The sequence below is a fragment of the Pogona vitticeps genome, chromosome 6, assembly GCF_051106095.1.
Source record: "Pogona vitticeps strain Pit_001003342236 chromosome 6, PviZW2.1, whole genome shotgun sequence".
Classification (NCBI taxonomy): domain Eukaryota; kingdom Metazoa; phylum Chordata; class Lepidosauria; order Squamata; family Agamidae; genus Pogona; species Pogona vitticeps.
In genome coordinates, this window is record NC_135788.1 from 92,573,350 (window position 1) to 92,598,325 (window position 24,976).

The following is a 24,976-nucleotide window of genomic DNA, read 5'->3' on the forward strand; positions in this document are numbered from 1 at the left end:
TTGGCTTTTTAAGTAAACTGAAGTTCTCCGTTGTCTAACCAGAGCCAGAAGGCCATAGAAACATGTATAAAAGTTTATACAGTTTCCTATTGACAAATGATCCGTTTTACGGGCTAGAAAATAGAATGCTTCACCATGGATGGGGAAACAAAATAAAGAGATGTGTATATCTAAGCTGGCATGTTATGAAGAAGCCTGAAACCATTTCCTAAACACCAGTTTTCATTTGGTATATTTCAGTCATTCTAACTCCTCTTTAATCTATGGTCTCATATGGTACAGCCTACCCCACAATAAGAACTTAAGACCTAGACAGAAAAAAAAGCTTGAGGATTCTTTGGCCTGTACTTTTTAGACCTCAAACTAGCACTGGTTATACTGCTGCTGCTACATTATTCTTTCTCACACTATACATTGGGAAACACATAAAATATTCAAGAAATGTATCTCAAACCCTTTTTCAAAGGAGACTAATAATGGATGTGGACAGAAATGTTATGCTACAGGAACAGGGAACGTATGACTCTCCAGATATTACTGGACTCCGAATTCCTGACATCTCTCACCCATTAGAGCTAGGTTTAACAGGAGCCCCAGACCATGATCATCTGGCAGGCCACACGTTCCTCATCTTCAAATCTAAGATTGCAGGCTCACTCCCTCTTAATGTTTTGGGATAAAAAATATCTCACTGGGCTTGAAGCAAAAAGTATAAATAATGTTACAATGGTTGTGGAAGATGTTTAAGTCTCCCTACATTTAGATCGAGGGAATCGCAGACTCGGCCTATAATTCATACCTTTCTTCTACCCCCAAATGTGAAACTGTGGTCCTTCAGGTATTTCTCAACAGTTGTTACCAGAAGCCCTCACCATCAGTGCTGACGGGACGTTGACCAACAACTTGCAGAAAACCACAGTTGTCCACCCACTCTACCTAGGCAGAAAGAACAAACCCGAAATCTGCTGGGCCCCTGATCATAGACAGAAACACTTGGGAAAGCCATACTCTCTTTAGCTCATTGTTAAAGGATTCTGTGCTCTCCAAGAACTTCCGCTTCTTGTCCTGATGACGTTCTTCTATCTGCAGGAGTTCGGCTTCCAGCTTCCGCTGTGTGAAGAGGGGATATTACAATAGAGGGTGAGCACAGAGTTCTGACAGACACATAAATATAAATAGTACGGGAGGGGGGGACACAGAGATTTGCAGCAAATTACATGAACTGCCTAGATGAGGGAAAATTCAGATCTGATTCCAGAAATGAGATAAACAGGTCCAATTTAAAACATTTTTGTTCACTGACGCACTAATGAATTTTTAAGGAAAAGTGCTTTATTTGTTATTTGATTGTGCTATTTTCTATTCAGACTAAATTTGCTATAAATGTTCTCAGTAGAATGAAAGGCGGTATGCAACTGTTTAGAAGTTCCTCTAGTATCACTCATGTGTGCCCTGGTACTTATGAATTTCTCATCTATGCAGTAACTGTCTCACATCTCTGAACTGCTGACTTAAGAGATTTGCAAAGTTTTGGAGGTCCTTAATGGGCCAGCTTTTTAATCACATAGTTGAACAGGTTTAGATCTAATATGAACTGAATGTTTGTCTGTATATCACCAGCCCTTGAGGTTTCCATGGGTGTGTTTATAATTTCTATGTGTAAAGTGTGAGATATATGCATTTGTCTAGCAGTGTATTTTGGGGATAGTTCTCCCAACAGTGTGGAACAAAAGGTCAGAGTCAAGAAATACACAAAGACGGAGCCCTTAATGTGCAGCTCTTTTTTAATTCTAAATTCTGTTTAGACAATGTTTAGCCACTTATTGTGCAATTAGGGAAATTAACACATATATCGAATAATAGGTTCTAGCATTTACATGCTAATGAAAAGTTGCAAAACATCTTTTAAAGAAGCAGCTCTGTTTCACCTTGCTCAAGCTGTGCATTTCTGTAAGAGGGCACAGCATGTACAGGAATGTTTGAAGTGTTAGTCCACACCTATTATTACATCTGATCTCCTGGCAGATACATTCTGAATCATTGAATGTTGGACCTCACCCCTTAGTCCTCCCAAGAAAAAAGTAACCTCTGTGAGCATAAAGATTTCTATGCCTAGCATGCGTGCTGAATTGTATCAGGTAACTTGGAGGATATCCCAAAGTTGATTGATCAGAAATGTACTCCTGATTATAGCAATTTTATTTTTCCCATCTGGAAACATGGAAGACAACTGTGTGAAAGTGTGTGTATTTTGCAAGAGCTACAATAAAGGCCTATGAATTGAGGAGGGGCTAAAATACCAATCAAAACACAGACACACTCTCTCCTCCTTTTTGCACTAGCTGGAAAGAAAGACCCCCCCCAAAAAAAAAATTATACAAAAGAAGCTTCAATCAGTAATTAAACAATAATTTGTCAAGCAACAATTGAAGGACCTGTAAGTTCTGCTCAGTGCTGGAGACAGATATGAATAACTGATAGCTTTTATACTTTCATAATTAGGGACAAGAGAGTAAGCATTATTTTTACCTGTCCCAAGATGGCTACATGCTGAACTCACTTTGAATCTAGCAGGGATAAATCTGCTGAATGTCTGCTACATTCAACCTCAAGAATTTTATAATCTGTTGCTCTGAGCAGTACTACCTTATCTTTACCTTTTTATCACAGCTTGCACCTTGTTTTGTGACAATTTTAGTTTGCCCCAATAAAGATATTAGTCCACTACATTTTTTCTGGTTACAATATAGCTTCTGTATTTCCTTCAGTAGTCTATGCCATCTTCAATTGCTAAAACGACACTCTGGTGTGACATTTTCTTTGACTTAGAGCTCAGCCAGCCCCAGGGGTTAAGAAATATAATAATGTCCTAACTATCTTACTCTACAACAACATAAGAAGTGCCCTGATGGGTCAGATTGGGATTCTCTTTCTAACAGATGCCTGGTCACCAGGAAGACAATTTGGATAAAAAACTTTAGTACACATCTGGAAGATCCATAGGCTCGGGTTTGTAAAAAATCTGGGGAAATAATGGAATACTGATGTCAGTTTCACTATTAACCCTGGAGGGAGTTCTCTGTAACTGCTTTTTAAGCACTTTCTGTGGTTCACCAGCACTCTGCTTGCAGATATTGTGCTTTCAGGTTGCATAAGATGATTAAGAGACAGGTAAAAAAAGACATTGGTGGAAGGATTATCCGCCTCACTGCAGGGATTTTGGTCCTTTCTAAAATTTACCTGTACACCTGACATCAAAGATCAGTTGCAATCAGTTTTAAACTGTTTTTACTTTTGCAACCAAGGAAACCTGGGAACAGCGAGGAAGATAGGGTTTCTGAACTAAAGAACTCCCAGCCCAAATTCCAGAATTTGGAGTGAATGAATAGCAGTTAAAATACTATGAAACTAATTTAAATTGAGACATGAGAACATGTCCATGATATTAATCTATCAACAACATGGGCGGCCTGTGTTATGGAGAAACCTACCTGTTAGGTAGAAACTAAGGAAGAAAAACTCTGGTACCAAACTCATTTACATTCACAGATATCAGATATGCAAATTTTACCTGGTGAACCATTAAGGACTGGACTTGGCGCTTAAGAACTTGCATCCTTGCTGTGGTGACTACTGATCTGACATCAGGGACTACACTTTCACTCAAGATTTCACTAATTAAGCGGTGGTTTCTTTGGAAACGGGCTGTAGCAGTGTGTTTCATGGAAAATCCATCATCATAATCTGAAACAAGATGCACAAACATGTGAACTGGAGAACATGCAAGTGCAGCTTGTACACTGAGAACACTGCCTGACTTCACAGCTGACTTTGACCACAAAACCCTGCATTCCATATACAGTAGTATTGTTCCCTCTTCTTTTTGCTAGTGCCACGTTCCTACCAGAAATCTTCATGTTTTTTAAAAAAATCCTGCAGCTTGGGAAATGGAATACTTCATCTCTTCTCTGCCAGCCCACTCACACATGCAATCGCTTGTTCACATGTCTGCCAGTTACATGGTTAAATATGAGCCACCTTAGCTGTACAGTAAATGGAGCTTCTTCCTTTGCATGTTTTCAACACATAGCCCTCTCAAAAACCTTTAATAAAAATAGTGCAGCACATACAACAACAAAAGATTAAATAAAAATAAGTCTAAATGAACACAATAGACTGATGGAGTAGTGGCATTTTTGCAGATTAATACTCCTACGCCAAAACCTCTGAGAAGTTTTGTTGTTGCCGCTGCTTTGTTTTTCTTACAGAAGCACAGCAAGCTCTCGCCCCCTTCATCATCACCTTTTCCTACAGAAATAGTTACATAGCCGCCTAGAGTGGTCTTATAGACCAGATGGGCGGGGTACAAATCAAATCAAATCAATCAATATATAAATAATCAAGACGGCAAACAGAAAATTACCACAGCTGGTCAAGCACCACATGTGTATCTACAAAATTGTTTTTGAGATCTGAGAATAAATGCCAGATATAGGTTTCAGCTTCAGAACTCACCATACCAAAATATAACCTTATTTTGGGCAGGATTCACAGAGGATCAAGGCTAAATTTCTGGCCTAAATCTTCCAGTGAATTTTGTGATGAAGAAAAGTGTTGGCTTTCTGATTGTGTACAAGAACTCCTACATCAGCTGTAAGTAACTGTCCATACTATATCCCCAACTTCATAATTTTCTAAAATAAGAGGTAGGAAGGAAAAATTAGTGGAAACAAGACATATTACATGCCTTAATGCTCCTCTCCCTAAGTCCTAAATGAGTGGGGACTCAAAAATAGTTTACTCAGTAACAACAGAAATAATTCTCCTCCCAGAACAGAAGGGCATAATCATGGTAATAAAGACAAGCAGAATGCTAATGAAAAATGTCCTCGCCCCCTGAAAAGAAATACTGCAGTAAAAAAAAATATATTCAACTATATAACTATTATATGACTGGACTCTCTAAAAAGATCTGAAGAGAAAAATTTGCAAAGACTGCAAGAAAATCTGATAATCTAGAAAAGTCTCAGGGAAAGGTTACTGAATTCTCTGGGTGTTGAAATGAACCACTTGGAAACATCTGATATTAAAAGCCCAAACAGTCGGTAAGCTGTGCAGGGGTGGGTGGGAAGAGGAAAAGAAGGGACTCCTCTGTTTGGGAGGCCCAAAGACCTTCTCTTGCAAGCTGGGAAGAGAAATATTCCCCCAATTATTTATTTCTCCACTTTCTGCCTCTGTTCAGAGACCTTGCAAAATAATAAGACCGTGCCAAAATAAAAAGCTAAATGAAACTCAGTCCTATTTAATGCATATTAAGTTAGAGATATCCCCAGCCTCTCCTGACATATCTGTAATCAGGACACATACAGAGCAAAGGTTGTATCTTAGAATGCCCTTAAAATAGGGCAAAGAGGTGACTGCCTGTCTGAAGTCCAGAAAAGCCGGATAAAAAGACTCGTAGGCACAAAGGAACTCTCCTCTGAGGGTGGCCTGCCACCCACCCTAAGGGAACATACAAAACTTATTAGCAAGACTGTCTGGCACCAGGACGAGCAAAGACTCCTCTATGACAGAAGGTGGAATTAGGGCAGGGCAACATCTGGTAACTTTTGCTTATCTTACTGTACCTCACACATGGTGAACAGCTGCTTGAACATGATGTCTCACAGATATACAAACACAAAAGAAAAAAGTGTTTCATTCTCTAGCTGCACGATTTCTCCATATGCAGTTCTCCAGTTACAACAAATAATGCAATCTTAAATGAACAAAAAAAGACAAGAATGATTACATCATTTATCCATCCCTTGCATAAAATATGCATAATTTATGCAAGGGATGGATAAAGTGGATACAGGGAAGCTCTTTTCCCTCTCACGCAATACCAGAACCAGGAGACATCCACTTAAATTGTGTGTTGGGAGAGTGAGAACAGACAAAAGAAAATATTTCTTTACCAACCGTGGTGTTAGTCTGTGGAACGCCTTGCCACAGGATGTGGTGATGCCATCTAGCCTAGATACCTTTAAAAAGGGAATTGGACAGATTCCTGGAGGAAAAGTCCATTGCAGGTTACAAGCCATGATAGGGATGTCCAATCTCCAGGCTTAGAAGGAAGGTAGCTCCAAATGTCAGATGCAGGGGAGGGGTATCAGGAGACAGGTATCTAGTTTTCTCATGTGCTCCCAGAGGCATCCTGTGAGATACAGGAAGCTGGACTAGATGGGTCCTTGGCCTGATCCAGCACGGCTCTTCTTATGTTCTTATGACTAACAACACAGAGCAGTCAAGGTGGGGCAGGGAGTAGCCTTTCAGCCAAAATAAGAAATGCTTGGGCAATTCCCCTCTTGGATATATGCTGGTGTCAGTGACACTATTCTTTTGAAGCAAAAAATGACCAACAGGATTGATTAACCTGACTGTGAGGCTTGGAATGAAAAAATGGAGACAAAATGGGATAGCTATGAGCACAACCTGTGGGATCTTATTGTGGCAAACTTACAACCATTAATTCTTATTCATATAAGCAAGAACCGGGACTCAAAGGGTCAAACTGGGCACCTCTTTTCAAACAAGGTTCATACTGGTTTAGTTGAAAAGTTAGTACAGTGCAGCATTTCTTCTAATGTTCTGTAGGCTCCACTCCCTGCATGCTTGAGACCGGAAGCAAATGGGTGAAAACACCAGCTTGGCTGTGCACACGCAATGCAGCGCTGCACACACATGTGCTTTAGAGGGAACACTGGCACAGTGTAATGGTTAAGGGCATGAAGCAAGCATGGGAAGCATGCAGATACATCATGGGAACCCAGCAGGAGGAGGTTTTATCACAGCCCTGTTATTTCAGCTTCGGATCTCACCTCAATCTGCAATATGATAAAAAACAACAACAACAAAACACCTCTGGATAACATTACAAGCCTTGTCGTCAGGACTGCTAAAATGGACGAGAAGTACCTCGAACTCTTATATTCTGACAAAAATGTTCTCTATGAATTATCTTTATTACCTAGGTATACACTTTGAAAAGCAATTCTGAAAAATAATGAAAAAGAAATACTACCGAAACCTACATTAATTATGCAGTCAAGAACAGGGCTGTTTCTTAATGGTTGTATAACCATGGAAGGGACAAGGTGCAGGTTCACATCTTCAGTGGCATGGTGCCCTTCAGTGGTGTCCCCATTGACTTCTTCATCAATGGAAGGGCCACACACGGCCAGTGGAGGCAGGTGGACACTACGGTCCCTGCTGCCAACACTCAGCAGTGTAGGACTTGAAAAACAACCTGCCCTTAAGACTCAATAACATGTCATGTGGGATGGGCACACCTTGTTTGAGGGGGAAATCAAGCTCTAATGTGGCTAAATGGTTCCCCCCCTGCATTTCAGCAGTGGGACAGCAAAGTCTGTTATGGGAGGAAGGATTAGTGGTGAAACTGACCTTGGACCTCACAGCGCAGCCCATTTCTGTTCTCTATAACTGAACAACTGCAGAGCTTTGCAGGCACTTTTACAGAAAGCTAAATTACCTTCACTTCTGTTATGGAGTGGTTCAACACAAGCACACCAAAAGAGTTCCATAGGCACAGAGAAAGAGAGGCATAATATGTCTACACGTACTGTAAATTTTTTCAGACTCTATGGTCTCAGTGTGCCCACAGCCAAGATAAAACTAAGGGTAAGTAAGCTAAAACTGTCTCTGAAGAGCGACAATATTATTAAAGAACAATACATGAAAAAGCCTCTTAAGATCTTACGAGACATTAAGATGCAATGAAATGAGGATTGCCCTCACATTCCCACAGATGTGTGTGAGGATACAGATAATACTGAACAGCTGAAAGTGGTTGAGTAAGTGAACATCTCTCCTCTTTGACCGCTACTGTAGAGTATACATGAGAGAAGTCTGTCCTTTCTGGAGTAATTCATTTGAACTTATCAAACCTGGCTTAGGAACCTGACATCTTGGTTGTGAAACCTGTCGAAAAATGACTGAAATGCCAATTCTTGCCTCCCTCATTCTTTCTACAGACTGACTTTCTAGTTTGATTTTGGATTTTCTGCTATATTTTCTTGATTCTGTTCTAGTCCCAGTCACTGAAGAAGATGCACGTGCGGTGGAATGGGTCTGATTTTTCTGGTACTTGCTATCATATTATATATTGCTAAGTTGCAACTACCTCCCATTCCCCTCTCGTCACAACAACTGCATCACAGGCAATAAGCAGATATATTTTTCAGCAGACAATGTGGACATTGAACTTGGACAAATAAGATGAGGTCACTATAATGTTTAGTGCAGGAAACTGCACTAAAAGTATCCATTATTGCATAAGGACTGGGGAAAAGACATAGATGCTGTTTTTAGGAAATCATGAACACAGGCATTTTAATTTTTCAACTGCTGACAGACTTTGAACTAAATGGTGGCAGATCCATTTTCCTTCTTTCAAAAGCTGCTTACTTCTCAATTCATAATCAAAATTCTAATTTTCAGTCCCAATGGGCAGGGCTCTGCTCCTCTCTTACACAACTCCCTTCCCCTTGGCTTTCTGTTGTGATCAGAACCAAAGGGGTGGGAAATGATTGCTGTTGATATGTGGAGGGGGTGGAGTCTCTCGGACACATGCACCTTAGAGACAGCCTTGCTCATAATCATTAGTAACGGTAGGTAACAAATACCACGGCAATATTTGAGCAATGTCTTATATGGATGAAACATAGCTATGTATGTTTTATGTAGAATCATTTTATTCACTTGGAAACCTCAATGAAATCGTTACTGGAAACAGAAATGTTTGCTATTAGCATATGTAAAATATTTTATGGGCAATTTATTAACTGTTCAGGACAGCAGACAAGAGATCAGTTTGGGCTAAAGAGGCAAAAAAAAATTATGCTAAATCAGGTCAGGCCTGAAATCTCTCTAGTGGTGGAAAGAATTAAACTGTGGCTACTGCACTTTGGGCATACTGTAAGAAGGTAAGACTACAAAAACTGTAAATGATAGGATTTTGTAGAAGCAATTAATTCACAGGGCCTATATACGTCAGAAGTGACTTCATGGCACATACAATGAGCAACTGTTCTTATGGTTCCTACTAAAAAATCCCAACTTAAATATCCTTCAGCACCATGATTCACTTACCATCTGGGTCTTCAGCGGGCTGGATGCTCATATATGGTTCGCCCTTCTCCATACGGGACTGCCTTTGCCGGCTTTCCTCCTCCAAAGCAGCTTCAGCCCGGCTTTTTGCATTGATGTAGGCAAGGTAAGCAGGAGAATTATGGTAGGCCTTCATTGACTCGTTGTATTCTATCTATAGTTTGATAGATACATTTTTATATAAAAATTGCAATCAAGACCGTCTCTCATACCCTTGGGAAGTTCTTCTGACTAAAAGATTCTCGCAGTAAACAAGGATAATTCTGAGCGATGCAAGAAGTGGACACCTCAGGGTAGTTACTGAGATTCAACTGCTCTCTTCTGCAAGGGCAGGGTTGCGTCTAAACATTTCAGTGTGTGTCCATATATAATGAACAGCAAGGGGAATATGATGTTGGGAGGAACTGCAAGAGGGGAGTCTCATTAACTGTGATTTATTTCCAGGTGCCTTTATGTTTAGAGTTGGGGGGCAGAGAGGAGGGCACACAACCTTTGACTCAGGTTTAACGGTACCATTTGGTGTATGTTTGGGTGGGCTCTTTCAAGCCATCCAAGGTATCATGATTCTACCATACTTTTCTTAAAACTCCTGGGAGATCGGCCCTCGCACAGCAAACAGTTGATTCAGGTTCTTCCCTCAACAATGCTCTCGTATATGAGCCCGTTTTTTATCACCTCCTCCAGAACCAGTCTTTTTTTAAAAAGAAAAAAACACACCATATCTTATTTTAGCTTTGTATGTGGGAGAAAGAGACAGAGTTCCAGCGTCATTTGGGAGTGAGAGAGGGAGATTTTCTTCTGTGTACCTTTTCTGCTTCATATTCATTTAAGTACTCTTGCTTCTCTTCATCAGTGAGGTCTCGCCACATGCCTCCAATGATCTTCCCAATTTCCCATAACTTCAAGTCAGGGTTGGACGCCTTCACTTGGTCCCAGACCTTAATAAAAACATCTGTAGTAAAGCTCCAGCTAACTAAATACTTACAAAATTAAATACATCTTTCGTTATTATCACCAGCACGACTATGGTCCTTTCAGAGAACTACCATCACAAGAAAGGCAACATTAAGACAGTTACTTTTGGCTATGCTATGTCCACTGTTTGATCATTTCTCTGGTACAGGAAAAGAGGTACAATGTTTATCCACTGCCTGGTTTTTATTTTCAGTCGCATAGTATCCTTTGCACAGCATCCATTTGACTGTATCCTTGCCCTTAAATCCTGCACATGCTTCTTCTCTTTTGTTTTAAGAGAGGCCGCTGGACGACACAAACTTTTTTTTTTAAGAACCAGAGATAAAAAGGCAGGTAACACAGTTCTCCGTCTGGTTCAGTCTCTCCTTGACATTGGACTGGATCAGGCGCTGTCCATAAGACCTAGGCTCTCATTTTATCAGGAAAAAGTCATTGAATTAAAAAAAGAAGAGGGGCATAGCACTACACCCTCATTTCATCTCCCTAAAGTAAAAGGAGAAGGGAATTTAAAAACAATTAAAAAGTTAAAAAAGAAAAGTAGGTCCTACTGTCACTATTGGAAAGTCCAGCTATAGAGTTGCACCAATCCTGCTTTGCCACAGAAAGCGGAACTTTTGACAAAGAAAATTCTGTCAATAAGTCACCAGATGCATCCTTGTTAGCAGAGGAAGTAGTAGCAAGTTTTAAGCATTTTTAAAAATAAGCAATACAAAAGTCTTCATTTCTCCCCAGAGAGCAGGGTGGCCATGTTTCATTCTGTGGTGAAACTTATCTTTTTCCCCCTCCATTTGGATGGTTCACTACTGCCTTCACTGTGAAAGGAGAAGACAACTGCATTCTTAAGCTTTCCCTTAAGGAAAAGAAATATAGCAAGCAAAGCACTCAGATTTGTTTTTTGAATTAAAACACATTAAAATACACACATACACACACAAAACACTATAAAACAGTTTAAATGCAAGCCCAGATTTTTACATATGACTTCCTGAAATTAAGACCAAGTGTTTTGTACCCACCTTCCTGCTGTACCTCATGTAAGGCATGAGTGGCTTATCTGGAGGCTTGGGGGGTTTGGGGATTGTAATGCCCGATGACGCCTGGAGAAGAACCAAATAAAATCCACTGGTTATCTTATCTCACACATTTGTGAAATGCAAGATAGAGGTTTGCCAAGAGACATACACAGGTAAGTAAGACAGGAAAGCAGGTCACATTACAGGCTCTCATAAGAAAGCACATATTCTCCAACACCCCAACCATACTCTGACTCTAGTTATTCTGCCTGTCAATACAGAGATTCTGTACTGAAAGCAGCAATGCTGCCAATTTTACCAGCTGCAACATTACCACAGCTCCAAATGTCCATTCTCTTTCTAATGAGAGCAGCTGTTATTGTACATGCATTAATAACTTGAGGCTACATTCACACTACCTTTTAAACACTTGGCTGAATCTCAGCATTCTGATCAGTACCCACTGCATCACTTCTGTAGCGCTGACAAGTACAGTTCAGGAGGGAATTAAGCTACTCTCACATTGCAACCTCAATTTTCTTAGGATGTTCCATGCTCTGGGAAGTGGGACTATGCTACAATCCTTTGCAAGAGGGGTGTGCCAACTTGGGGCCATCTGATGTCACAGGACTGTAATTGTTACTTTCCCTCACTTATGTCTATCCTGGCTAGGACTGATGAATCCAACAAAATCTGGAATGCCCAACAAAATGTGGTAGTTGGCCTATAATAAGTAAGGGAACATAGGATTCCTTGCTTGATAGAGAGTCTCTGTCCAGGGCAACCATCTGACTCTTCCATCAGATTAGTGCTACTGCCTTTACATTGGCTTCTTTGGAGTACTGTACTTGGAACTGTTGCTAAGCATTCCAATGATAGTCAAAAGAGATCTTCCCTTAGATTACCAATGGAGAAGAACAAATACGGGTACAATGGGGCAGCTTGCAGCAATAGGTATGGGGCAAATGGCTAGTAACGTTTAACTGTGAATGCAACCTCAAGGCTAAACAAGAGATAGGTAACTTTAGGAAATGCAGAAAGAAGGAAATTCAAGTGCTACACATATCTTTCATTCAAGGCCTTCTCAAGTTACACTTATTTCAAAAAGACAGAAAAAGGGAGAATCTCAGAATATTTGTGGGAACAAGATCTTTGCTAAGCTTGCTCCATCAACCTGTATATCATACGAGTCCGAATTGTACTGTCCAAATCCAAATAAGTTTGTGTGTTCCTGGGTGGACCTTTGTCTTCATTAAAGGTTTATACAAACGCCAATCACCTTGCCTGTACTCGATAAGAAAGAAAAAGAAAGACACTAAAACAAAGAGGTGTTATTGGCCCTTTCTCTCTACATTTTTGTTTTGAAATAAGCATTTCCACAATTGAAGTCTGTTCATTTCAAAGATCTGCTGATACTGTAGCTGAATTATTGATCAACTGCTGGACGTTCTTCTCCATTATAGGCTGGTGACTTCAGTGAAACTAGTTCCAAGGATACTTCAGCATTCTACATGGATGTGGTTATCAGGAGAGGGTTGTGGCCTACAATTATACCTATGTGTGGAGATACAGTACCAACTATGGTAAATGGACCTCTGTATCTTCAAACCTTACTCTTCCAAACTGTTGCAGACAGCAGAAGAGCTCTGTCTTAGAATATAAAATAATCTCACTATTGATTGTAGTTGTCATCAGGCAGTTGCTTGCAGTAGGAGCTTTGATATGCAGTCAGAACTCCATCATCCATAAGGGCTTCACATTCACTTCAAAGCAGAAAATAGATCCTTGTGTGCATGATAAAGTTTATGTGATTTCCGCCTTCCACAGAAATTAAAAGGCAGTCTTTGTGAGCAAAATTTTACTTGCATAATGGAGCAGATACAACACCACTACATGGATTTCAGTTTTAGAATGATCATGTCAATGTCAATTACTTAGTTTCAAGTAAAGCACGTATGGCAAGAATGGCTTCTACCTTTCTAGAAGCACTTGGAAATTGCTTTTTTAATTTTGAACAGAGAAAACCACTTTCTTCTTTGCCATATTTATGAAATGCTATGACTGAGTCAATGCATACATAATTCTGCTGGAATATAAAAATGTTTATGAAGTGTATGCATTCCAAATGTATACAGATATACACACAAAAGATGGATCTGAAAACATTTAGTGAATCAATTTAATGTTTATAAATAAACAGGAATTTTAAAAAGATAAACCACACATATTAAAGTATACATGGCACAGAAAGCTGCAAATGCTCACAACATATATACAATGAAAATCTGTGAAACAAAAGCCCCTATTCCAATCTGAATTTGAAATCAGATTGAAAAGTATTTGGGTGTAATTGTTTTAAATGATTAGTGGGGAAAATACCATGGGCTGGTTCCAGATACTGAACAGAACCATTGATATCAACAGGACTTACATGAACTTAACAACATTGATTTCAAAGGCTCTTTTCTAAATTTGGAACAAACTGTCCTATAAAGTTAGTGCAATTTCATATGTCTCTAAACAAATGAAGGCCCCAATGAGCTCAATAAAATTTCTTCTTAAATGCATCCTCACCATTGTAACTGTGTTTAGTTTCCTATCCCTCTGCTATTTGTTTTCATCTTTCTTTATGTCATCTTTTGTGTGTATGTGTGTCCCACATTTGGGCTGACTAGAGAAATGAAAAAGAAAGCTCCCTTTGATTTATCAACTCAATGTCTTGCAGAGAACCGTGAAAACATGGGCCACTGGATGGCATTTGGTTAAACTGGATGCCATCACTGGATGGCATTTGGTTAAACCATCTGTATAGCAGTTAATTAAAAATAAGGCCCAGTTCCTATTTAAAAAGGGCAACATCACGTCTGGTTTATATAATATTCACTCATACAAAAAGAAAATTTACAGCCATAGAAACTGAACATGTTAGGGAAAAGCCTTCTCGAATTGGCTTGAGCTTCATACCCTGAGAACATTGTATGCAGGAATATTCCACTTTGTGAGCCCCTGCACAGAAGCTGTATAGTAAAGTGTAGCGGCTTAGTGAGAACTAGTGGTGCTCTATGGCTTATTACAGACCCATAATCATGGATAATTGGGAATAAAGAGACCCTTTTAATTGAACATGTACCTGTCTCCTTTATTGATCATAGGGCTAGTCAAAGACATTTCACTTCCCAGTTATCAGAAGATCATTGACTAGGTATGCTGAAGTTGCAGGGCACAGACCACAGCAAGAGCTATCTGCCTCTCTGCCAAAGGGTCCAATATGAAGATTTTTTAATGCTTAATACAGTTCTTCCTTAACCACTTACCTAAAAATTAGTATCACATCATGGAATGAAGACATACATAGGTAAGTGGCCCTCACACTGAAACAATTCATCAGTGGCAGGTTCTGATATGCTTTGACTCCCATGTGAGAACAGCAAGGATATGGCTGTAAGACCTTATAGATTAAATTCTTTGGGAAGCCAAATTTTCAAGGCAATAACCTTCTTTACTAGACACATGAGTCAAGATGGAGGGAGCAGATGCACTCTCTCAAAAGGTGGTAATTGCTTCTTAATTTCCAGATTCTGACCTTGCTCCAGAACCTAACCTAATTTTCATTTGTCTAAAGAAAGTAACAAGCAAATGAAAAACAGTTTTCTTTTGCAAAAATGGAGAAGTGTATAACTTCTACCCAATTCCAGAACTCTCTTAATTTTTACAAGTGAAGAGGAGAAAGATGCTGATTTCAGCAACGTCCATCCCTAGAAAAGGCTCTGGAAATGTCCTAATTTCCCCAAATTTAGTTTAAAAAAACGCTCTCCTATCTGTAATTTTGCTTTGCTCATCCCCCTCAGTTTTGGCTCAGCCTCTTTGTGTTTATAATTTCATCATCTTCTCAGATAGCTTCATCCATATGGCATTATTTCAGAATGTTCATGCCACAATAAGAGAAGATATACTTGAAGGTGCTAAACTGTCTACATTCTAAATAAATTGCTTCTATGGGTCTGAGAGGCCAATTCAAATGTGTATGTATATCACTTGATGCTTTTCCACTTGACAATTTGTACATCAGTGAGTGAGTCACCTCTCCTGAAAGCCACTGTCAGAGATGTCTGGAAGTGTCATAAGATCTCTGTCAATGATGCCTCATCTATTGTACGTTTCATATATAACTTCATGTTCCAGTCATCAAGTGACATACAGGTGAACTTACCCAAAATCTTGTTACAAAAAAAAATCTATTATCTAAAAGTTAGTTCCTACACAGCGAGAGAGAGGAAGACTAGGTAGAAAGGGAAAGAAATTGCAAGTTAATTTTTCATGTTTATATTAAAAAAATAAATAAATAGTGGTAGCAGCTAAGATTCAGAAGAACCTAACTCTAAAGCCATTTCTGGTCACTTCCTGTTGTTTGCCGGATGACGTAATAGTTGATTCTCCTACCGTAGCCCGGCTGTTGGTGCCCGGGTTCCCTCCCAGCCTGTAGTTGTTGTAGGCCAGATGGCTGTATGGATTGTATCCCACAAACCCCGGTGTGCTGGGCATTTGCTGATGGAAACAAATGAGACAAAAACACGAATGAGAAATGAGTCTCAATGAGGAGAACACAGAGAAATGAAAATGGTTTGCAATACAGCATGCAAAAGCAACCAGAAATTTAAACAAGCAAAATGAGGTGTTGCAGCAGCTAGGCCCCTCACAAGACAGCCAGTTAGCCTGAATGAAATCTGTCAAGAATACCAGAATTCTTCTCTTTAAATTCTTGTCACTATAGAGTCTGTGTAGCTGTAACTTCCAAGAATGGCAATAACAAATTAAACGATTTATGATCTATTTCAGAGGAAACTAGGTTATCAAAAACACACAAACACTTTCCCAAAACTAGATCCATCAGGTGGGAAGGTGAAATAAGAGGAGGAAAAGAGTCCTTCTTCACAGCATTTAGCAGCAATGGTGTCTGTGCAGAATTGTGCATATTTTTCTGTCTTGTTTTGTTAAATATAAGTTTCTATCCTACATCAGCAGTGTTCACCTTTCATTTCAGAAGGGAAATCTGGCACAATGAACACACACAGGCACAAAATTGGATCCTCTAACTGTACCAACTTGAATATATATATTTTCTAAAGAACCATAAAAAGAAACACTTGAGAATCTTACCCGTTTCAGATGCTACCAAGTATGCTGGGGGCCTAGCCCTGCACAAGGCTCAAATGCATTTCAAGTTTCTTTAGGATCAACATTAGACAGCCACTGCTGGTACAGCAGTAGTAATGTGCTCATAAGAGGGTTACAAGTTCTTGCCATCCCATGGAAGGAATTCATTAGTTGTGTTTATATAACAACATATAATTTTATTAAGCAGAGATATACAACAGACTGCACCATTTATTTATTTGTGTGCATTATAACACAAACTGAAAACCTCTAATTAATGCAGTTTTCCTGTTTCAATGAGATAATGATTAATGAGAGGTGTTCAGGTTTAACTGTGGCTCATACAAAAGGGGTCCATGAACAAGCAAAAGACAATTGTATGATGTGAAGTCAATCCTTCTCCCACAGCTTAACTTATCCCATAGGGTTGGTATGAAGATAAAAGGAGTTGAGTTGGAAACAGACTATGCACCTGTTCCCAAAATAAGAGCAGAAGAAAATGGAAAAATGCATTAAATAAGACACTTCTAGATATCCAGGTTTTGATATGGGACTGTTCCAGTTCTGGATACAACTTATACCAGTTATAGTATATGCTACTGTAAAAGTTTGTGCCAATATTGTTGTACTGTGCAATATCAAAATTAGTTGCCATCCCAAAGAATAAGAATCCAAACAAGCAATTACTTTATTTCCACATAATAATACACATCTCCCATATCTCCCTTCCCTTTCTTCAATGTACACAAAATGGAGAACACCATTTTGGAAAAGCAGCAGAAAGTGTTTGAGCACAAATACACATGCTTTGATTACAGAAATGAGAACCTGTAGTATCTGAATGCTAAAGGAAAGAGTAGACCTGAAATGAGGGAGTTCAGAGAGGAGTTCTTACCATTCCCACAAGACTGTCATTCTCAGTCTTCTTGAGTGAGCAAAGCCATGAGAATTCCTAATTTAGAGTTAAAATGTACACAGAGAATGAAGAAAGTCCAAAGGGCACATAAAAGTGACTCAAGAGACAGAAAACGCCCCGAGACTGCCCACGACACAAATTGTGTTTTAAAAATCCAACCAAAAGTATTTGAAGCTTTTACAGAAAGAGGTGCTGCTGAGGAGCCAGAAAGTAGAATGCTAGAAGATCTTGTCCACATATGGATTCTTCCTATTTCTGTGACTTTCTACATGTTTATTTTTCAGGGAAGAAAAAAAAATTAAAACAAATCTGGTTATTAAAGCCTGATGCTCTCCAAATATTCCAAAATGGCAAGCAAATTCCAGCTTTCCAAATACTGTATACCATGTACCAGATCAATCAATGACAAAAGGGCTAATTTGTTCAAATGCATCATGAATTTGTAAAAGCTAAAAAAAACTAAAGTTTTTATTTTACAAAAATAACTATTTAAAGGAACAAGGGCAAATTATTATTTTTTTGAAGGGGACTGGAAGAGCAATAAACTCCAGAGTTACCTACGATCTATGGGACAATATTGAAATCAATTAATTAAAGTTAACTCCAATGACTGCTAAAATGTTTCACATATACAGACAACAGTCCATATTTTCAAAAATTAAGGCAAAATACTTAAAAATACTTTGAGAATAAACTACAGGCAGACTAAAGGAAATGTGAGTTCCCTATTAGCATGTCTTTAAAACACTAAGTTAATTTAGTAGCAACTTACAAGAAGTAAAAAAGTGAAAATCCCAATGATATGCTTGGCTTACTGCTGAAGTCAAGACCAATCTGAACAAAAATATTTCAGTGCTCCAAGTTGTCATGTGATATGTTTGTGAAATACGTCAAGTGCCTTACAATTTTTAAATGAAAGAAGTTTTAGAAATAGAAGATACAGTTGAGCATGGTCCTCTGCAATGCAAGAGATCCAATGCCCATTTTGCTCCAGAAGAACCAAGTCCAAACCTCTATTCAGCCAGGAACACATTGCAGGACCCTGGACAAGTTACTTTCCAAGGGCAACCTAACTAACAGAGTTGCTGACTGGTTAAAATGCAGGTGTCAGCTCTACAGTGAAGGGCAGGATACAAATGTAGGAATAACACCTGGAATCCCTTAATGCTAGAGGAATAAAGTACAGTAGAATGTTTTGTTGGTTTAGTCACTGGCATTGAGTACAAAAAGCATATTTGCCTGTTTCTTGAAGCCATTTTGGATTTGAGCAATTGAGAAGATATTTCTAACAATGAATAGTAACTTCTCTTTATTAAGCTATAAAATATTTCATTAACCCTTTCAATATTCTCATAAACCGAAGATCTGGTATGTAATGAACCCATTCATTACAACCGTTGGTTCCCCACAGTATCTGATCCCTTTGGGTTTCTAATGGACTCCACAACATCTATTTCACACAACACAATGATTTCTGAGGCTAAGATGATGTCCTTAGTGGACCAAAGACACTTGTACTTTTAAATGCTTCATTTTTAAGACCTCTTATGTCACTGTTTTTAAATACTAAATTTTTGACCATCTGGAAGTTGTGAAACTATTTTAAAATAGTATTTCTCATTAAGAATTATTGTAAAGTATAAAAGCAAAAGGCAAAAGTGGCATATTTAAGAACAACAATTTTCAGTGTGAGTTTTCACAGATTACAGTCCACTTCTTCTTCAAAAAAGACATTTATGAAAGAGGTAGATTGTAATCCAGAATAAATTGTGTCTGTCCAGTGAATCTTGTATTTTCAGCATGTTCCCAAAGAACAATTGTCAATTATCTTTGCTTCTAGAGAGCATTCATCCTAAATTTGATCTGTGAATTATGTCCTGTCAAGTTGGTACTGATTTATAATTACTCTAATTGGGCTTTTCAGGTAAGTGACATGTTTAGGGTTAGGGCTTTACCAGTTAGTTCCACTCCCCCAAGTGAATTTCTAGAATAAGCAGGATTTGAACCTAGATCTCCCGAATCCTAGTGCAACAGTCTATTCACTATATCACATTATATCTGTGTTTTGTCTTAAAGATGCCACAATATTTTTATTTGTTTTGCTGTTATTGTTGAAATGGATCATCATGGTTACCTTGCTGAAATATTAGAGAAAATAATTTAGTAAAGAAATATTTACATAGATTTATCTTGGCGACAAGTGATAGCACTTAAAAAAATTCTCTAGCTATTCTTTCTACCTTGGATGTCTCAGGTCAACATATAATATGTTAATGATCTTCATCTTCATCATAGTGGCACACCATCAAGTCACTTCTGATGACCCTTTCCAGATTTTTCTAGGCAGAGAATTTGCAGTAGTTTACTATTCCCTTCTTCTGGGGACATCCTGGGACTGGATTGTGCAGGCAAGCTCTTCCCTGATGCTCAGTGGGGAACTGAACTCCCAACCTCCGACTCTGCGGCCATAACTAACTAAACTAGCATTAAAACTCCCCACCTGTTTAACAACAAAAAATTACTTGAAGGCAGTGATGTGAAATGTGTAGTCCCCGCTATGGCCAATAATGAGGGATAATGGGTGTTTTGCAACATATGGAGGGCCACATGCTCTCCATGTCCTGCATAATCAAATGAATTTGCTTTCAGAAACTATGAAGCCCTGCAATTCCAAAGAGAAAGGATGGTTTGCACATCCACAACATTTTGTCTCTCTTGGGAGCAAAATAGAAAGCACTCAGAGATGTCACTGGGGAGGGAGGCACTGCATAGTGAAAGCCCAAGGCTAAACCAATTTCTTGGAAATAATTATTTTTAATATAAATGTTATTCAACTAATTTGATGGAACAGTTGAATTATACAACTTTAGCTAATGGAGACTGAATTCAATATAAACAGAATGGAAAGCAGATTAAGTCACAATGGGCTTTAGGTAATAAGAAATGAGACCTCAGGTCGGCAGTAAATCACTTCTAATAGTTGTGTCCCAGCTAAAATGGCAACTGGTGGTGGTGGTGAGGATGTAACTCTTAAATAGCAACACCTTGATTATTCTGCACAAAACAAAGCAAGACTGTAATTCAAAGGTAAGAAGAAATCAAAGGGGAAGAATACTATTGTGTGAGAGAAAGGTAAAGAGACGATTCAGTTCATGCTTCTCTCCAGTATTTTCAGTGCTGGAAACAACCAGATCTAAAATTCCCTGAAATTCACAAACTTGAAGTAAGTAGGCTTTTTGTTTTGATGGAGTGTTTGTGTTTACCAAAAACATGTCAAATATTTGACAGGGATAATATCCAAATACATACAAGTGTCACTCTTGTATAGTTGATACACCGTTCTGGTAACTTTCAGGTTGAAAGTGAGTATGTGCACCATGTAAGTATGTGCAAACATTACTAGACAAAACCAAAACACCACCAGTAAACATAGTGCTGCCTTAAAGTCTGGTATCTATTCATGTGACTCATCATGGATCAAGTCCACCTCCTCAGACAATGCCTCAGTATCTTTAAGATGCCACTGTTTCTGATTGTGGTTATTATTACTGGTTTTGTATGGATAGTATGGTAACTTATTATCTATCCTGTGTCCACGTGGGAATGGTGAGTAATACATACAGAAATCACTGCATTGGTGTAGTAAGTGAACAAGTTGCAGCTTGACTCTGCATGTAGTCTTCAGATATCTCTCAGCACCAAAGCAACAAGTCATGAACAAGTCTCTAGGAGACTTCACCTTCTGTTCTTTGTTTTACTCATTGTATACACAAATATTCTCTACATTTTTAATCAGAAAGCTACTCTACAGGAGAGATGGAAGCCATGCACTATCCCTTCCATGAATCCACTGAAGGTTTTCCCCTACTCCTGTGCTGCAAACTTGGTAATTCTTCATTTAATTTTGACAGTGCAATGGCAGCAAAAGAGGACAATTTTTCTTTAAAAAGGTATGCAGAGAACACGCATCTTGCTTCTACAGGGTAGCAAATCTGGTGATAGTGGGACACCAAAGAAACCGGGAGAGGAGTCATACATTGCCTGTGTATTGGTCACTCCAATCCACTGCTTTTGATTAGAACTGAACTGTCAAGTTTCAGCATGGCCATGCCTTTTAATTTTGTGACTTAGTAGCTGCAAGAAAAAAATTCTCCCATATCTGCTGCAACATGTCACTTTAGAATAAAAATCTAGAACAGAGGAAAAACCACACATCTTTATTATTGTCAATACACACATACTCATATGAACACTTTTTCAAAGCCATGGCTTGCATTTTCCCAGGTTTCAAAAAAACACACAGCGACATTTTTGACAAATTATTTAGCTTTAAGACGTTTTGGGGTGTAGTAAGGTCATGTAAAGGAATAGCTCCAACAAGCAAAACAAATATGAACTTCTTTGAAAACTGATGTCAAATGTATGCTACAATTATAGCCTGAAGACAGACATTCTGTATGCATGAAGCCGCAAGTTCTAATTCTAGCTAATAGCACTACAGAAGTAGGGTTGGAAAGACGTCTGTGGTATGGATTTGTATCAGACTTCATCATAGTGGGTGAAAGGAACCTCTGGACTGATTCTGTGTGCAGAATTCCTGATATTTTCTCTTTGGAGTGAAGCTAAAATAAAATCAGACTTCAGAGTTTGTGAAATAAGAAAAAAAAATACTCCCATACTTACGGTTGTGGGGGCTGGGGTGGGTGGTGGGGCATAAGATGGCCTTTCTGTTTCAAAAAGAAAAGGAAAGAGGAATGTTTTTATAAATGAGCTAGAACTCAAAGACTGCAATAAACATTTAGGAAAACTAAATCAAAATGTCAGTTGGTAAGAGAGGAAAAAAAAGAAGAGCTTTTATTTGTGCTAATAATCTAAATACAATTATAGAGTTTCCAAGCTCTATATGAATTTTTTGTGCAGTTCTTACATGTCCTTGCAAATTTACAAGCTTCCTACTTCCAACAGCAAAACTGACTGCTGAACAACTGTAAATTGACACAGTCTTATATAAAATGAAGCTTAATTTTAACATGGAAACATTTTTATACAAGTCATGATTCTCACAAGAAAACTACGTTAATGAGAAAAATCTGCACATGTATCACGCAAGATGCATGTACCATTTATCTAACTTCCGAAACCAGTGAAGGAAAGAAAGCAATAATATACGGACCGAGTGCAACAAGGATTCTACTGGTGCCAACAGAATCTATAAGGTTCTGTCATATGGAAAAGTACATATTACAAGGTGTGTGGGAGCAAAAAAAGTAGGAGGAAAAACCCACAGAGCAATGATCCATAGACTCGGAGCCCAAAATGTTCTCAGATTAAAACTTCCAGAACCTGCATCCAGCTTAGCCACTGGGCCCAAAATTAGGGAATTAGTGTCATGACAGCATTAAGTGGAAGGAGAGTTTTTTGCTTTCATTGTTTTTGGTAACACTGAATTGGACCCAAATGTAGCCATTACAACACATACACTAGAATCAAGAGGACAAGTCATGACAAACTTAAATTCCATGTTCAATATTATTATAACTGTATTATATTATAACTGTATTATATTATATTATATATATTATATTATATTATATTATAACTGTATTATATTATAACTGTATGCCGTAGTTAATTGAGACATGGAGACTCTTTCCAGGGTTGTCTAGATAGAAAGTAATCAACAGTGGTTTACCATTTCCTTCTTCTTGGGTCACCCTGGGATTGTGTAGCTTGGTCATCATCACACATGCTGGCTTTTCTGGGATGCACAGTGGGGAACTGAATTCCCAGTCAGTGGCTCCACAGCCAGATACAGAGTTACTGAGGCCAGCCCTTCATATTCAACAGATTTGCTTTTAAGAATTGCTTTGCCTGCCTCCAACCTAATATTGTGAATGTACAGCTTTATGACTCTTGCTATTTTTCCTTCTTCAAACATCTTATCAGTGGCTTGCCTAGAGCAAGTAGAAGCTGTCAGAAAGTTTTGTACGGCTTTAATATGTGTGCACACATGTTTAAAACTAAAACCAGTTGACTAATATGGATACAAATATTGTGACCGTGGATCACAGAGCAAGGTTTGTAGTTTCTCCTGTGTCAACAAGAACTGCACTACACAGTTTTGTCTTTCCAGACCTTCTACTTTATGAATGTTTTACTTAGAAAGCAATCAACCTGAGTTAAACTGAGTTTACTCCCAAATAAGTTAGGACAGGATAGCAGCCAAAAAGGTATGTAACTTAAACATGAAGATTTTAAGAGAGTACAACCACCTTCAGCACTGAGACACAAAATAAAATGATCTGTGAGATCCGATTATATGGATATGTTAAACTAAACAACAACAAAAAACGTTTGCTAAACTTACTTGACATTTTGGTAGATAACCATTCAGCCAGATGACATTTGATCTGAAAGATAGCAGTAATAATAGAACAAGGATATAAATGAAGTTCAGTCTAATGTATAACAAACTGAATAAATACAGTCCATTGAGAACAGCCACAGCACTGATAGACTTCACAAAGCCACACACACACAAAATAAACCCTACAAGTCCCACTATTGCCCTTTTTAACACAGACACACAGCATATTACAACAGTTGCCAAATACAGTGATGCTTCGACTTACGAACGCCCTTACCTACAAAAATTTCGGGTTACGAAAAGCTCCGGTCGCAAAATTTTGCTTCAATTTGCGGCCAAAGCTTCGACCTAAGAACAGAAAAAGGCAGGGGGAAAGGGCGGGAAATTCAAACCGTTGGTGGCGAAGAGGCTGCTTCTTTGTAGCTCTTTCGCCCCAATGGTTAGAGCAGGGGGGTCAAGGAATCTTTTACTCCTGCGGGGCAGGAGGAGGAAGGAGAGGTGGGGGCAGCTCCAGATTGCCGGCGGGCGCAGGAAGCTGGTGCAGAAGGCACGGCTCTACTCATAAGTAAGGGCGGCTAAAGGCGCTGGGCTGAGGCACACGGGTGGGAGGGGCTCCTCCGTGGACGGGGCGTTGTGGCAGCGGTGCAGGAGGCGGCTCCCCACTGGGACTGAGTGCCATTGGAGGAGTCTTCTATCTGCCCGGCAAGGGGCTGCTTTTTCCTTTTTTAGAAACTTCTGGGTGGGTTTTGCACAGTGTGTTTCGACTGAGGGGGGTTGTTTCTGTGTTATGTTGTTTTTTGCAGTCCCAGCATGGGGCTTGCTCAATGTTTATTTTTGGTTGTTGAGGTTTTTTTTTTTTTTGCAGCCTTTGGGGCTTGCTCTGTTTATTTTTGGTTGTTTTTTTTAAAAGCCTCAGCGCCTTCCGATGGGGCTTTCTGTGTACTTTAATTTTTTTTATTTTTTTGAAATGCTGGAAAGGATTAATCCCATTCCCATGCATTTCAATGGGAAATGCTGCTTCGATTTACGAAAATTTCGAGTTACGGCCACTGTTCTAATACGGTTTAATTTCCTAAGTCGAGGCACCACTGTACCACAAAGGAGGAGATATCTGTAACAAAGTGAATAGAAGTGAGGTAATGCCAACAATTTTTTCTCCCCTTCATTTCTCTAACACAGAAATACATAATATGAGGAAACAGCAGGATCACCCTATGTATAAAGATATCTTGCTTTACAGGAATTAATATACAGTACAAGCAGAGGTAGTCTAGAAGTGATGCTTAAGATTGCTTGCAGTCTATGGAGTAAATTGTTCAAATCTACTCTGACTCCATATACAGAAACAATATACTGTATCTCTGTTGAGGCAATGACAAGGAA

The 24,976-nt window shown here is 38.9% G+C and overlaps 1 protein-coding gene across 10 annotated transcripts in view; it reads right to left on the minus strand.

Moving 5' to 3' along the window:
• SMARCE1 (SWI/SNF related BAF chromatin remodeling complex subunit E1) overlaps positions 1-24,976 on the minus strand; it is a 31,974-nt gene that overhangs the window by 3,053 nt on the left and 3,945 nt on the right. For 3 of the 10 annotated variants that reach the window (XM_020785470.3, XM_020785471.3, XM_078377861.1), the window contains exons 2-9: positions 23,594-23,636; positions 21,910-21,953; positions 15,534-15,701; positions 11,160-11,240; positions 9,975-10,106; positions 9,151-9,322; positions 3,572-3,744; positions 1,009-1,110 (exon numbers count right to left, since the gene is read on the minus strand). In XM_020785470.3, the coding sequence (XP_020641129.2) occupies positions 1,009-1,110; positions 3,572-3,744; positions 9,151-9,322; positions 9,975-10,106; positions 11,160-11,240; positions 15,534-15,701; positions 21,910-21,953; positions 23,594-23,600 (879 nt within the window). In that variant the 5' untranslated portion in view covers positions 23,601-23,636. The remainder of the gene's footprint in view (positions 1-1,008; positions 1,111-3,571; positions 3,745-9,150; positions 9,323-9,974; positions 10,107-11,159; positions 11,241-15,533; positions 15,702-21,909; positions 21,954-23,593; positions 23,637-24,976) is intronic. The other 7 variants (XM_020785474.3, XM_020785472.3, XM_078377862.1 and 4 more) reach the window with 4 other exon arrangements.